At 30.4% G+C, this 13,888-nt stretch overlaps 1 protein-coding gene across 1 annotated transcript; it reads right to left on the bottom strand.

Annotated features, from left to right (window-relative positions):
- Positions 1-150: 150 nt before the first annotated feature.
- Positions 151-11,932, bottom strand: LOC127287149 (dual 3',5'-cyclic-AMP and -GMP phosphodiesterase 11-like). The gene is made up of 5 exons (XM_051313941.1): positions 10,258-11,932; positions 9,228-9,309; positions 4,431-4,876; positions 2,877-3,257; positions 151-363 (listed from the first exon to the last, which is right to left on the bottom strand). The coding sequence occupies exons 1-5, from the start codon at positions 10,321-10,323 to the stop codon at positions 289-291; spliced, it is 1,050 nt and encodes a 349-aa protein (XP_051169898.1). The 5' UTR covers positions 10,324-11,932; the 3' UTR covers positions 151-288.
- Between the last annotated feature and the right edge of the window lie 1,956 nt (positions 11,933-13,888).

Below are 13,888 nucleotides of genomic sequence, written 5' to 3'. Positions count from 1 at the left end.
CTTGTTCAATAACAAGTTGCGCGAAAAATCACAATTTTTCAAGTCTCAAACTTTCAATGTGTACCATTCGGATTATTCAATAAGCATATATAATGTCTATTTTAGAACAAGAAAAGAATATTTTCCATATCCTTCATATAGTGCTATTCCTTTCTTCTTTTTTTTTTTTTTTTTATACATTATGCCGTTTGAAAATGTTAATTTTCCGATGATGCAAAAAGTTTAGCAAGTCCGATAGCCGATCACTGTAGATCCAGAAAAAGATCTTCAGTTCTCGGAACACCATTCTCACCAACAAAATACAGACAGTTCCTTTCCATGCTCACTACTGTGCCTCCAAGTCGTGACAGCTTGTGCCTTCATCTAAAAATCAAATGAATTATATTATACACTTTCAGTTTTTTAAAATTATTTATACTATTTAATATTAAAAGGATTCGTGGTGGTTATATTAATTTAAATTATAAACCGTTACTCTGGCAACTGTTGCTATATAAGGTATCCGTTACCATGGTTACAAATTACAATTACAATTCGAGAATTTTTTATCCACTTTGGTCCATTGTAGCTCGGATGCTGTTGTTTCTCGGAAATTTCAAAATTTTTTTCACTTTGGTCCATTGTAGGTTGGATACTGTTAATTATATCAAAAAGTACTCTATACATTTCTTGAAGAGGATTATATCTTGGGGATAATTTTCCTGAAGCTATGCCCTATAGAGATTATCTCGGAAAATTTAAATTTTTTGTTAATTTTGGTCCATTGTAGGTCGGATGCTGTAGATTATATCAAAAAGTGACGCATACATTATTTTTGTAGAGCACTATCTGAGGATAATTCACGTACTATTTCGGAGAGTTTATCTCGAAAATTTGAAATTTCGAACTTTTTTATCCAATTTGGTCCATTGTAGGTCGGATGCTGTAGATCCTATCAAAAAGTACTCCATACATTTTTTGTAGAACACTCTCTGAGGATAACTCTATTGCTAATCCGTAAAGTTTATCTTTGGTCCATTATACACCCTGAAAAAAGTATTCTCATATTTAGAGGAAAAATCCTCTTCTAATATCCTCTTAATTTTTCCTCTCAAAACAAAAGTATTCCACTTGAATGTAGAATATTTTTATTCTTTAGTGATTAATAATAAAAAACAAAACAATTTTTTTGAGGTTTGATGTCAAAAGCATTGAACTAAAGATAAATAAATAAATAAACAAATTTATAAATTAATGTAATTAAATAACAATTAATCATTAATTATATTTACTTAATTAAAAACATTTAATTTAGTGCATCAGAATAACTTTTCTTTATCAGTCCATAACCATAATTGGCAAATAATATGCGAGAGGAAAATCCTCTCAAGTAAAGACTATTAATTTTGATACAATATATAAGAGGAAAATATGCATCAAATTAAGAGGAATCTGCTAGAATCAAGATTACTTTTTTTAGGGTGTAGGTCGGATGCTGTAGATCCTATCAAAAAGTTCTCCATACATTTTTTGTAAAGCATTATCTGAGGATAATTCACGTACTATTTCGGAGAGTTTATCTCGAAAATTTGAAATTTCGAACTTTTTTATCCAATATGGTCCATTGTAGGTCGGATGCTGTTAATTCTATCAAAAAGATACATTTTTTTGCAGTGCATTATTTGGGGATAACTCTCCTGCTTTTCTGGAGAGATTATCTACAAAATTCTTATCCAATTTGGTCCATTGTAGTTCGGATGCTGTCAAAAAGTTCCTTTATACATTTTTTGTAGTCCACTATTTGCGAATAATTCTCTTGCTGTTCTATAGAGAGTTTATTTAGGAAATTTGAAATTTCGGAATTTTTGGTCCATTGTAAGTCGGATGCTGTTAATCCTATCAAAAAGTGCTCCATATATTAAGAACACTATCTTGGCATAACTCTCTCTCTCTTAATGCCCGAGAGTTTATCTCGAAAATTTAAGTTTTCGAATATTTTTGATCCACTTTGGTCCATTTTAGATCGGAGGAAGTTTCAATTTTGGTGGTACAGAGTTTTTTGCAATTTTTTTTTAATTGTTTTTAATTCGAAATAATTTCTATTAAAATTTAATGTAAAGCATGCGCGCTGAAACATGCTATCAGTCTCGTTGTATAAAATTAACGCAGTATGCATCACTTGGTACAGTTTACATATATAAATGCAAGATGGCTGCCGGTATATAGACTGCAGTGTAGCTAGGACGTGGTCTCTTTACGTTGAGTTTGGTTAAAAGTGGGGACTGGCGGGAAGTGTTCAGCCATTCAGAGTCAATGTTGCGGGGGTGCAGAGAATCTGGTATAGAACTGTGACGGCGCGTACGTGCTTGGAGGGGAATACTACGTATACTACAGATACTACGCTAGCGTACTATGAGTTGTACTCTAACACCAATACACATGCATATACGACGCGACATAACAGCGACTAGCTGTATTTTCAGCATGCTAGTTGCAAGTATGTGAAGTATGCAACCACTTTCGCACGCATCATATACTTCTTGTTCTTTAAAGCGCCTCTGACCTCTAATAAATAACTTTATATATATATAAAGTTTTAAATATCTTTTTAAAATAGTTGTATAATCAATCAAAATTCTTATGTTCTCTTGTCAATAAACCGCGACTGGGTTTTTCATATTTAGTTTTCCTCAGATTAAAAAGGAGCCTATTATGTAAACTAATTTTTTTGGTTCAATTTTATTTGTAAGATGATTCTTATATTTGGTTTATAATCTTCCATTTGACGCATATTCATAAATGACATAAGTGTCCTATCAAAAATTAACTACTGGTGCAATAAATTCTGTCAATTTTTGGTAGGGTGCGAATATATAGCCATAAATGTCATATATTACCTGCTGCATTTTTTCAAAATCGAGACAGGGTCTTGGTAATCTATGTGGAGGCCGATGACGTTTTCGAGGACTGCATGTACCAGTGACGTCAACATCACTGTCAGCATAATTATTATGGTGGTGATGATGATGGTGATGATGATAATGATGGTGTAAATGATGATGATGTTCTAAATGTGAATGAAAATGAGAATGTGGTCTTGGTCGTGACCTTGGTCGAGGCGGAGGTTTTAATTCAGTCGATGAGGCATGAAAAAGTTTTGGCGGAGGTGACAGAGATCGTCCTGGCTTGTGCGCATCCACAGGTGGTGAGGTACGAAACTGTACCGGTTGTGATATCATATTTCCACTTCCGCTTCTACTACCAAGAAGTCCTTGGACCTGTTGAAAGTGTATAACATTAAATTTGTAGGCCTAAATAAAATAACACAGGACGACAAAATTTTGACCTAACATCAGTACCAAAAAATCAGAATATACTTTTCTAAAGTATATGCGTATTTTAAATCTGATCTCAGAATTGACCCAGCGCGTTAGATTTTTAAGATATATTCTTATACCAAGAGATAATTTTTGTCTAAAACAGTTATTACAGCTTCTGAAAGTATACTATTCTTACCCTTTAAAATGCATTTTGAAACTTTAAAAAGTCTTTATTTGACTCTGAGTATATACTTTCAGATGCTGTAACAACCTTTTGGTCAATTCTGAAGTCAGAATCGGATTCAAAATTCTTCGAAAGAGTACAGTCTGGTTCTTGATTTTGAAGTAGGTTAAATTTATTTTGGCCAGTGTAATGATTTTTGTCTTATATTTGCTATATTGTTATAAGTTACGAGTACATAAATTTTATATAATGTTCTTTTTTTTTTACTTTCATAATTAGCATTCTTATTAAAAGATTACAATTGCATTTTTCAATACTCATTTAATTATGTGCTTTTGTTGAACACGCAAAGGTTACATACCTCCTTTTAATATTTATAAGTTAATAAAACATGAATGTTTAAATTTTTTAAAGAATCTTGATAAAAGAGATATTTTTAAGAAAATATTATGCGAATTTTTGTTGAGATAATATGCGGTCCATCGCAAGTGTCTGACTAATGTAGCCGACCTCTACTACTTAGAGAAGACGACGTGTCAGTAGTATAACATGAGTTCGTTATTGTAAAGATAGGCTATTTCAATTTAATGCGAAAAACAGAATTTTTATTGCTTAATGATTTTGAAGAGTATAATGTTTACTGTAAAAAAGTTTATCCATGGGTGCCTGAAGGTTGGACCTAAAATGAAGGACATAGAAATGAAATAAGGATGACACAACAGAATAGCTATAGGATGCCTTTTTTCTAGCATCAATAAAAGGCAGGAAGGTTAGACTAGCTGCTCTCTAAGAAACCAGTTGCAATTTTGAGTATCATAAGGAAGCCTAATGGAGAATTTGCTAAGTCAGATGATGAGAATTTAACGCTGAACCCAGTTGATAGATTTTACAGACATGGTCTTGGAGTTATATTATAATATAGAAAAGAAGTGAAAATTGTAAATTACCTCTTCGTCACTAGAACCAGAAGCAGCTTCCCTTCCTGTTCTGCTGACGGGTGCTGAGCAAGAGGCAACTATTGCCTCACAATGTTGAAGCTGTGACTGGCATTGAGTTTGACTATTACTACAGTTAACTTCAGACCATTTTCGTTTTTCTCGAGCAGTTGCCGTTCGACATCGTTGTGGATTAACAACTTTCGGACCATTTATTACTTCCAATTCTTCTTCCGAACTATGTTGATCATTGCAATTCAAGTACAAAAGAAGATCCTTTTGAGATTCTTGTGTCTTGGTGGTTTGCATGAGATTCTTCTTATTTGATTCGTTCTCATTCTCCAATTCTTCACTATCATATTTTTGTCTGATCTTAAGTATCGGTGTTGGAACTGTGAAATCGGTATCCGATATGACGACACTGTCCGTGAGTACCGGACTTTCCAGACTCTCCATCGCTGTAATAATAATAGTAAGAGCAATACTCATTAGAAATTTGATATTATATGGTAAATCTGTGTTGTTTGTTTTGATCGAAAATCCAAAACATATTTATATACGAGAAAAATGGAGGTATTTTTCTCGGTGTAAGTAAAAAGAAAAAAGTGTACGACGAAAGGTTGTAAAATCGAGTCACGTGCAACACTTGGCTCGAATGTGAATATCGCTCGAACGTGTTAGCCTTACTCATAAATTACGTTTTGTACATTCGGAAATCTTAAGAGTCAAGATCAATGTCAGATGGTAAAGTATGTCGGAAATTGCAAACTTGTGCCAATACATTGAGAATATCGTTAATACTGCTACCAACGGAATATATGTACTCTTTTTAGATAAGAACTCGGTTTATAATCAAAGATTAATTAAAATTTTTTTTTATTTGTCAATGCCAAAAATATAGTCTATAGATATATAAAAATGTGAGATTGTCATTCACAATTAGGTTTTTTAATTTTTAATACGCGGAGACGAGATCTAAACAGATAGATTACTTATGCATAATACATAAATAGCAGTGGCAGAAATCACCTGTCATATTAAATGATCATCTTCAGTCGCAGTTCATCCCTAAATCCGCTTGTCAACCTTGTCTCATATATGTTGCAAAGCGAATAGTCCCTTTAATTTCTTCAATATTAATATTTTGCTTTATTAGAGAGATATAATCAAATCTGAATTTATTGCGGAAAAAAAGAAATTCTTAAATCTATAATAACCGGATTTTTAATATAGAACCAATTTTGGTTTGAGATGTTATATTTATGATACAGTTTGTAGCTTCTCTGCTACTGGGTGATTTAATTTGTATTTTCATTGTCCTTGAACTAGGATTTCTTATATGTATATATTATTGCATTTTTTTTTTTTAAAAAGTTATATTTCAAATTACCTATCAAAAGTAAATTTAAAACAAGTTTTCAGTGTGGCTTCAAGCCGACTCTGCTTCGTGACCCAGCCATCAGCTGATCGATACACGTCACCCTACGCTACGTACTATCTTTCTTCAAAACATTTGACCGAAAATTTTTTGTTTTTTACATATACATATGTAAAAAACAAAAAAACTAAAAAGACATACTAGTGTTCTAATAGTGTTTAATCTGAGAGGTGATTTTATTTTTAGATGCCAAAAATTAGAGATGAAATATTTGAAATTATAATTAAATATAGTTATATCATATATCATATTATCCATTAACTTTTCTGTAAATCAGTTTGAGATTCTTATCTTAATTTTCTATTATAAAAGTACGGAAAATTTAAATTTTTTTACCTACTTTCTAAATCTAAATTAGTAAAAATTATAACTGATTTGAATTATTGACACACTTTTTGCTTTTGATTTAGTAAAATTTAGTTTAAAAAAAATTTACTATCGAATTAATAAAATTTAACTAATTCAAAAGCAAAATTAAGTCACTAATTCAAATTTAGAAAGTACAAACTATTAATGAATTTTTAGCTTCAGAACCTACTCTTCAAATTTGAAGTAGTAAAAATTTTAACTAATTTAAATCACTTTTTGCTTTGAAATTAGTTAAATTTTACTAATTTTAAAGCAAAAAATAAGTTAGTAATTCAAATTAGTTAAAAAGTTTTACTAATTCAAATTTGGAGAGTATACACGGGAAAAAAATATTTACCTGAAACAGCAAAAGGTTTCACTAGAATAGTGAAAGATTTAACTGAATCAAGTAAAACTTTTGCTACTATATAGTGAAACCTTTCGCTGCTCCAGGTAAATTGTTCATTAGTAGGACAAATGCAAATATTACGTATATTGTATATGTATATATACGATACCCTGAACTTGAACTGAGGGACCAATGAAAAAAGAATTAATAGGAACAAATGGAAATATGTACAATAAATGTACTTTATGAACGTAAATCTCTATAGACCTAATCTCGTCCTTTATCTTTGTTTCAAATACATTCAACTATATAACATATATGCAATGAATTGCAAAGAAATATTGAGATGTATCATGTATAAAAAAGCAAAGGTATAGGTAACTCTCTACTTCTGAGTATTGATCAGCTTGCGCTTGCGCTTCGTTATAATATATACCTATGCACATAGCATTGCATTCATAAGTTGTAGGATAGGATCATCGCACTAAACTTTATTTTTAATAACTGTTTGAGTATTCATTTTCATCTCTAAACTATTATTGATATACACCTTGTATTTATACATTAGACTTATTAGACATATTATAAATATGACCTGTACATATGTATATATACATATTATAACCTTGAAAATATCAACACGTATATATATATGTATATATACCCGTAAGCGATAAAGTTTTAGCAAAAATGTTTCTCAAGAATTATTAAACTCTTTTTTTAAATATAAAATTTTAATTTGCTGTTATTGGTTGAAAGAGATTTTTTGAGAATTTTAATAAGTCTTATATGGAAATATTAAGTTAACGATTGTTTTGGTAGGTGTACAATATCACCTGCAGGTTATTATAGTTACATGTTGATTGATCACATAGCACTTCTGCATCGATTGTCAGTTTAGAGTGATAAACTATCGTATAACTCTCTTGCATTAACTGCCGATTTAGGGTAACTATTTACCGATATCATTACACTGGTTGACAAAATTTTGTCCTACTTCAGAATCAAGAACCAGTGGGGTCCGAAGCATTTTGAATTCGTATCTGACTTTAGAATTGACCTATAGCACGTTTTGGTTTTTGAGATATTCTAACCTAAAAGTGCAAGAAAGGCGATTTTTAACCATAACCCAAGAAGCACGTAATATATCCTCAATATCAAGGTAATATTACACGTGAGATTCGTAATATAACGCTGTAATATTACAGTAATCTTACAGTGATCTTAAAATGTCCGCCTCAAGGTAATATTACCGGGAATATTACTGTAATATTACGGTAATATTACAGTGATATTACATAATATTACTGTAATACACTGCAAAAATAAGTGACTTATTTGGTATCTTACAATAAGATGTAATATGGAAAAATAGTATCTTCCACCTTAAAAAAAGATATTTTGTAAAGTATCTTATTAATATTTAATATGCTTTTTGCGTTTTAACAAAAATGAAAATATTTCTTCCATCTTAAATTGTAAGTTACTTCGGTAAGTTTCTATAAGTATCTTGAATTAAGATATTTGTGGGGTCATAAGATGTTTAGAAAAAAGATGCTTGTTAATTCTAAGATACGTCAGAATTTGAAGTTACTAAAATATAAAATACATTAAGCATCTTACATAAGAGGCCATAGTTAACCTCAAATTTTTTTTCATCAAAAATATGTAAAGCACTTTGGCGAAGATACTATTAACATCTTAAACTAAGATATTTTAAATAACTAAAAAGTTACTACCAAAACATCTTAAAAATGACTACCAAAACATCTTATATTAAGATACTTCTTTTTGCAGTGTATTCTCTTGTAATATTACCTTAATATTACGGTATAATATTACTGCAATATTACTGTAATATTACCTTAATATTAGCGCGTAATATTACAGTAACATTACCGGTAATATTACCTTGAGGCGGACATTTTAAGATCACTGTAAGATTACTGTAATATTACAACGTTATATTACGAATCTTACATGTAATATTACCTTGATATTGAGGTTATATTACGTGCTTCTTGGGAAGGTTAACATCAAGAAATAATTTTTTTTAAAAAAGTCGATACAGCATCTGAAAGTACTATTCTTACCCGTTGAAATGCATTTACAAACTTTAAAAAATCTCTATTTTGTTTACAGTCATTTAAATTTTCTGATACTATACTTATAGTTTACGAATATCGTTAAATTTACCAAACTCAGAAAATTCAAATGTCGATAACTCAGAGCCAAATAAAGATTATTTTAAAGTTTTAGAATACATTTTAAAGGGTGAGATTTATTGTACTTTCAGATGCTGTAATAAACTTTTTGAAAAAAATTATCTCTTGATGTTACATAACCTTAAGGTTAAAAAACGACTTTTTTGCACTTTTAGGTTAGTAAAAACCTGACTTGCAGGGTCAGATTCGGATTCAAAATACTTCGGAAAAGTATAATCTGGTTCTTAATTATGAAATAAGCGAAAATTTTGTCAACCGGTGTTATTATTGTCAGAAGAATTAATGGAAATATTGTCTGATTACTATTTTCAATTTTTTGATGTTCTTTTCAGTACATGATGAAAAAATAATTGATCATATATAGCATAGCGGTGCTTTAGGGTATATTGAATTAATAAAATACTAATTTAGATTTCTAGAAATGGATATTACTTTAAAATTTTACTTACGACTTGAGGGTTCATTCGCGATACCAGTGCCATCTTGAAATTCATCATCTGATTCTGTTCCTGAATCATGATCATCGTCAGTCTGAAACAAATTTCATCAATTTTTTTACTTCCTCAGAGAAAATTTTTTATAGGTCGTGAGAGGTTTAAATAGGTGCGACATTACTATAATTCATGAAATTAAGTAGCAGTATTTTTAGGTTAGGTAGCTTGTAAATTGGCAATATATAAGTACCAACCATTTAACACAAAACTATAAAGAACATGGCGCTAAATTTAAAATGACCCAGTACTGCCAATATAAGAATATATTATTACACTCTAAATCTGAATCAGTGAAAATTCCACTGATTTGAATTCAGTGGAATTTTTACTGATTCAGATTTAGAGTGTACAATCTAAAACATAACTTATAAATGAACAGTTTAATATTTTCTCTAAGAATATTATTGATTGAAATATATTTGAAAAGCTGTTTAAATTAAAATTTAAAAATGTTTGATTATTTGAGGCCGACTATGTAGATCGTGTCTTTACTGTACGTGCTTTTTCTACTTGCGATACGTAAGCGCAGAATTAATAGAATTCTTCATTAACTGTTGAAGATTAATAGATCGTGTATAAATATAATACTCTATCATCATTGAGAACAAAATTTTAACAAATAAATCATCCATTATTCAATAATAAATATTTATATGTCCCTCATTGTATATATAAATTTTTCACTAGTTAGTGTATTTGAACAATTTTTAAATTTAAGCGCCATTATTTATAGTTTTATGTTATATAGTTGGCACTTTATTGTCAATAATTCATAAGCTATACCTAACCTAAAAATTGTGTTTTGATTGATTATTAGACAATTTAAATTAAGAATAATCATTAATAAAATAATACTAATTCACAATTATTTGTTTGACTAATCAAACAAATAAAATGTCATTCACTGACAATCAGATTTAGTCTATTATTGAATTAGAAATTAATTCTTTTTCTTTTTTTAATAGAGTAATTTGTATAAATGTACCTTCTCTTGATTTGGATCCTCGTTTAGAGAATGAGTTCTTAGTTTGTGCGTTAAAAACTTGAGCATAGTTCATTTATTTAGGATGTCACTAGAACACTGTCACCGCACAATTTTCCGACACAGTCTTTTTCTTTTTTTCTTTATTAATGAAGGATCACTTAATGCCATAAATATTGCCTCTTTATCATTATTTTCTATATGTAATTATTTAGGCTGATTTTTTTTGCCAATCAATGAAGATAGCATATATAAATTTAAGTCGAGTTTCTTTGGCGATGATGTAATAAATGATCCACGAGATGCACTTGAAAAAGAATTCACGATCGCATCGACCATCAAGTAGGCCTGACATGAAGACCAAAAAGAGGGAAACAAAAAAATAAAATAAAATAAAAAAAAAAAAAAAAGTACAAATGCTTCGTGTGGGACGCCTTGTGGATGGATCGTTATGTCTCTCCTCTCTCCTATATTAAGAGGCGTGGGTTTATTTCGCGTTTATATTTTACACTCTATATATTACACCATGTTATTGCACATACATTACAAAACTGGAGTTGGCATTAAATTAAAAAAAGAAAAAAAAAAAAAAAAAACTGTATACACGCATCAGCCAACATATGAGTTTGTACCCGCACAGATACCATCTTTTATTTTTTTCCTTATATACTTATATACGCTCTCAAAACTTTAACCCTTTTTATGTAACTTATTCCCCCTCTTTTATATCCACACACTACATGTAGTTTGACGGCTACGATACGCAACTCCTCTCTCGCCACGTGAGGTGCATTAACCTACGGCAAAAACATCCGTCACTACTTTCATTCCTTGAAAAAACACACTTTTACAATTATTAAAATGCACCTCCATTATTATAGAACATATTAAAATTGCGATCATAACATTATAAATATATTTCTTTCATGTAGAAAAAAAAATATGGATTTTTTTCTTTTTTCAAATATGAGATTTATCCCAAAATTTTGTTTCTGATGATAGGTAATAATGGCCATTTAATGAATCTTGAACTATTCCTTCCAATTTTATATATCATTGAACAAGGGCTTTGCGTCCGCGCTCTTCCACCTCAGACAGCAGTGTACTTCAGGTCCTCATAAATTAGGCAAAATATTCTACTGATGCTTTTTTGTGGTACAAACATAATCTTATTATTTTTTAATGTTACTTTAATAAATGCTCCATTAGGTTTTTTTTTGGTATTTTATATATATATATAGAAATCGTGGACAAACAGAATTTGCTGAGGTGGCTAAATGTAATGCTGAGCTCAGCTAAATCTCTGTTGTCGCAGATGAACGCGGATCATTATATTAATGTTATAAATGTCCGTTTCTCTTTAAAAAGAAGCTACACGCTAGTACACTTGAGCATAAAGCACTAAAATAGTTGCGCAATGGTGGTTCACGTTCTTCACCTGCTTGCATTTCCAGTTTTAAACTCAAATTCAATCCATATCCAAAAGGACTTTTCGTCCTTAGAGACTACTATACTATATGAACACTAATATTCACTAGCTTCTATTCCTTTTATTTTTGTTCGCGAATCGCTTTTACGATTATTCACGACTCCCCATACACACGATTCACGACGACTATGATGACGATAACCGGCTGCGCCTCCACTGGAGCCTTCCCTTCCTCTCATTCCCCTCTTCCCCGCCGTTGTCTGTATACACTCTTTGTGCCACCCCCACTCACTCTTTCTCTCTCCTTTTCCAACACACAACGAAAATTCTACTATACTTGTTTCGCTACTCTTCTATATATGTGTGTATAGCCTCCACGATGAGCGTCTTGTCTTTTACATGCCAACATGCCTCCCTTATACATTATACATATATGTATGTTGTACATTGTATTATATACAGTATAGCATTATATATCAACAAGTTTTAAAAATTAGCAGTGAAGAAAACGGATAAAATTTTAAATTTATTTCAAAATTAGAAATATCAATTTGAATATAAGTGCGTTTGCATGGAAAAAACATCTTAAAAATGATTTGCATATTAGTTTGGAATTTAAATGAAATCAATATGTAATTAGTCCAACATATTTTGTTCAGATCAACAAAATTTAATACGAAATAAGATTAGAAATTAGACAATCTGTAAAGAAATAAACAGTTCGTGAATTTGGTCTTATAAATACAGATTTCTGTATAGTTAAGTTAATCTGAATTCTGGTTAAAACGAGCAGAATTCTGATTATGCTAACCAAAATCGATAATTTTCAATGTATATCTTAATCAGAATCAATCAGAATTCTGAATAAGTTAATTGAAATTCTGGTGAGCTAACCAAAACCATAATGTTCAATATATACCGTAACAAGAATTATAGCAGTAGGAAGAACCAGAATTTTGCTTCCAATAATATATGAATTCTGGTTAAGCTAACCGAAAACATAAAATCCTACCCAGGTGAAACGATTCTACGGAAACTACTCCACGGAAATTCCACACGGAATTCCGTAAAAATTATATACGGAATTCCGCAAAAATTTCCGCAAAATTTTTGAAAGAAGTTCTTTTGTAATTTTGCGAATTTTTTATAAGAATTACACACATAATCTCTATACAGAATTGCACAAAATTTTTGTTAGAATTTCACAACTGTATACTGAAAAAAATTTAGCCGAAATCCTCAACTACCTTTAGTTAACCTTGACCCAACTAAATTCTTAGTTCTTTTAACAACTTTTTAATAGTCCATACAACTTTTTGAATTCAGTTAAGGACCTATTGAACTAGGGTAGTTAAAAAGTAGTCAAATCTACTAGTTTTTTTATTGAATGTATTTTTTACTGATTTTTTTGTAATTTTAAAATAACTGCTGGTGGATACACTGAAAAAATTAGTCGAGAAATTCAACTCACCGTTAGTTAGTTGACTGAAAAATAGTAAATTTCTTTTGGAAAACGTTTTATTGACCTCTCAAATAAGTTCGACTAGATATTAATTAATCTATCATAAATTCTATATTATATCCACCAGGAACATCATCGTCGACTAGTTTTCGTTATAGTATAGCAGCAGTTATTTTAAAATCACAAAAAAATCAGCAAAAAATAAAGTTGTGGAATTTTATTGAAAATTTTGTGCAATTCTGTATGGAATTCTTCCAAAAAAATTCGCAAAATTACGAAAGGAATACTTTCAAAATTTTGCGGAATTCCGTATAGAATTTTTGCGGAATTCGGTATGGAATTTCCGTGGAGTGATTTCCGTAGAATCGTTTCACCTGGGTAACCAGAATTATAGTAGGAAGAACCAGAATTCTGATTAAAATAATTGGAATTCTGGTTAAGCTAACCGAAATCATAAAACCCTAACCAGAATTATAGTAGGAAGAACCAGAATTCTAATTAAAATAACAGTAATTCTGGTTAAGCGAAGAGAAATGATAGTGTTAAAAATAAACCCTAACCAGAAATATGGTTAAATTCACTGGAATTCTGGCTAAGCTAACCAGAGTCATAATGTTAGATATAAATGTACCCTAACCAGAAATATGGTTAAAATAACGAATTCTGGTTGAGTTTACCAAAATCATAATGTTAAATACATATACCCTAATCTGAACTCTAGTTGGAATAACAAGAATTGTGGG

Source organism: Leptopilina boulardi, unplaced genomic scaffold (genome assembly GCF_019393585.1).
Source record: "Leptopilina boulardi isolate dan_hultmark-lab unplaced genomic scaffold, ZJU_Lbou_2.1 LbouV2_368, whole genome shotgun sequence".
In the NCBI taxonomy this organism is placed as follows: domain Eukaryota; kingdom Metazoa; phylum Arthropoda; class Insecta; order Hymenoptera; family Figitidae; genus Leptopilina; species Leptopilina boulardi.
Note: the sequence above shows the minus strand (reverse complement) of the source record. Positions and strands in the feature narration are given on the sequence as shown.

Bases quoted from the DNA above. Each gene is read 5' to 3' on its own strand.
- LOC127287149 (XM_051313941.1), bottom strand. From the start codon at position 10,323: ATGCTCAAGTTTTTAACGCACAAACTAAGAACTCATTCTCTAAACGAG. The intron at 4,877-9,227 runs GTAAGTAAAATT...TTATTATTACAG, and splicing joins CGCGAATGAACCCTCAAGTC to CGATGGAGAGTCTGGAAAGT. The intron at 364-2,876 runs GTAATATATGAC...TTTGATTTTTAG, and splicing joins ATTTTGAAAAAATGCAGCAG to ATGAAGGCACAAGCTGTCAC.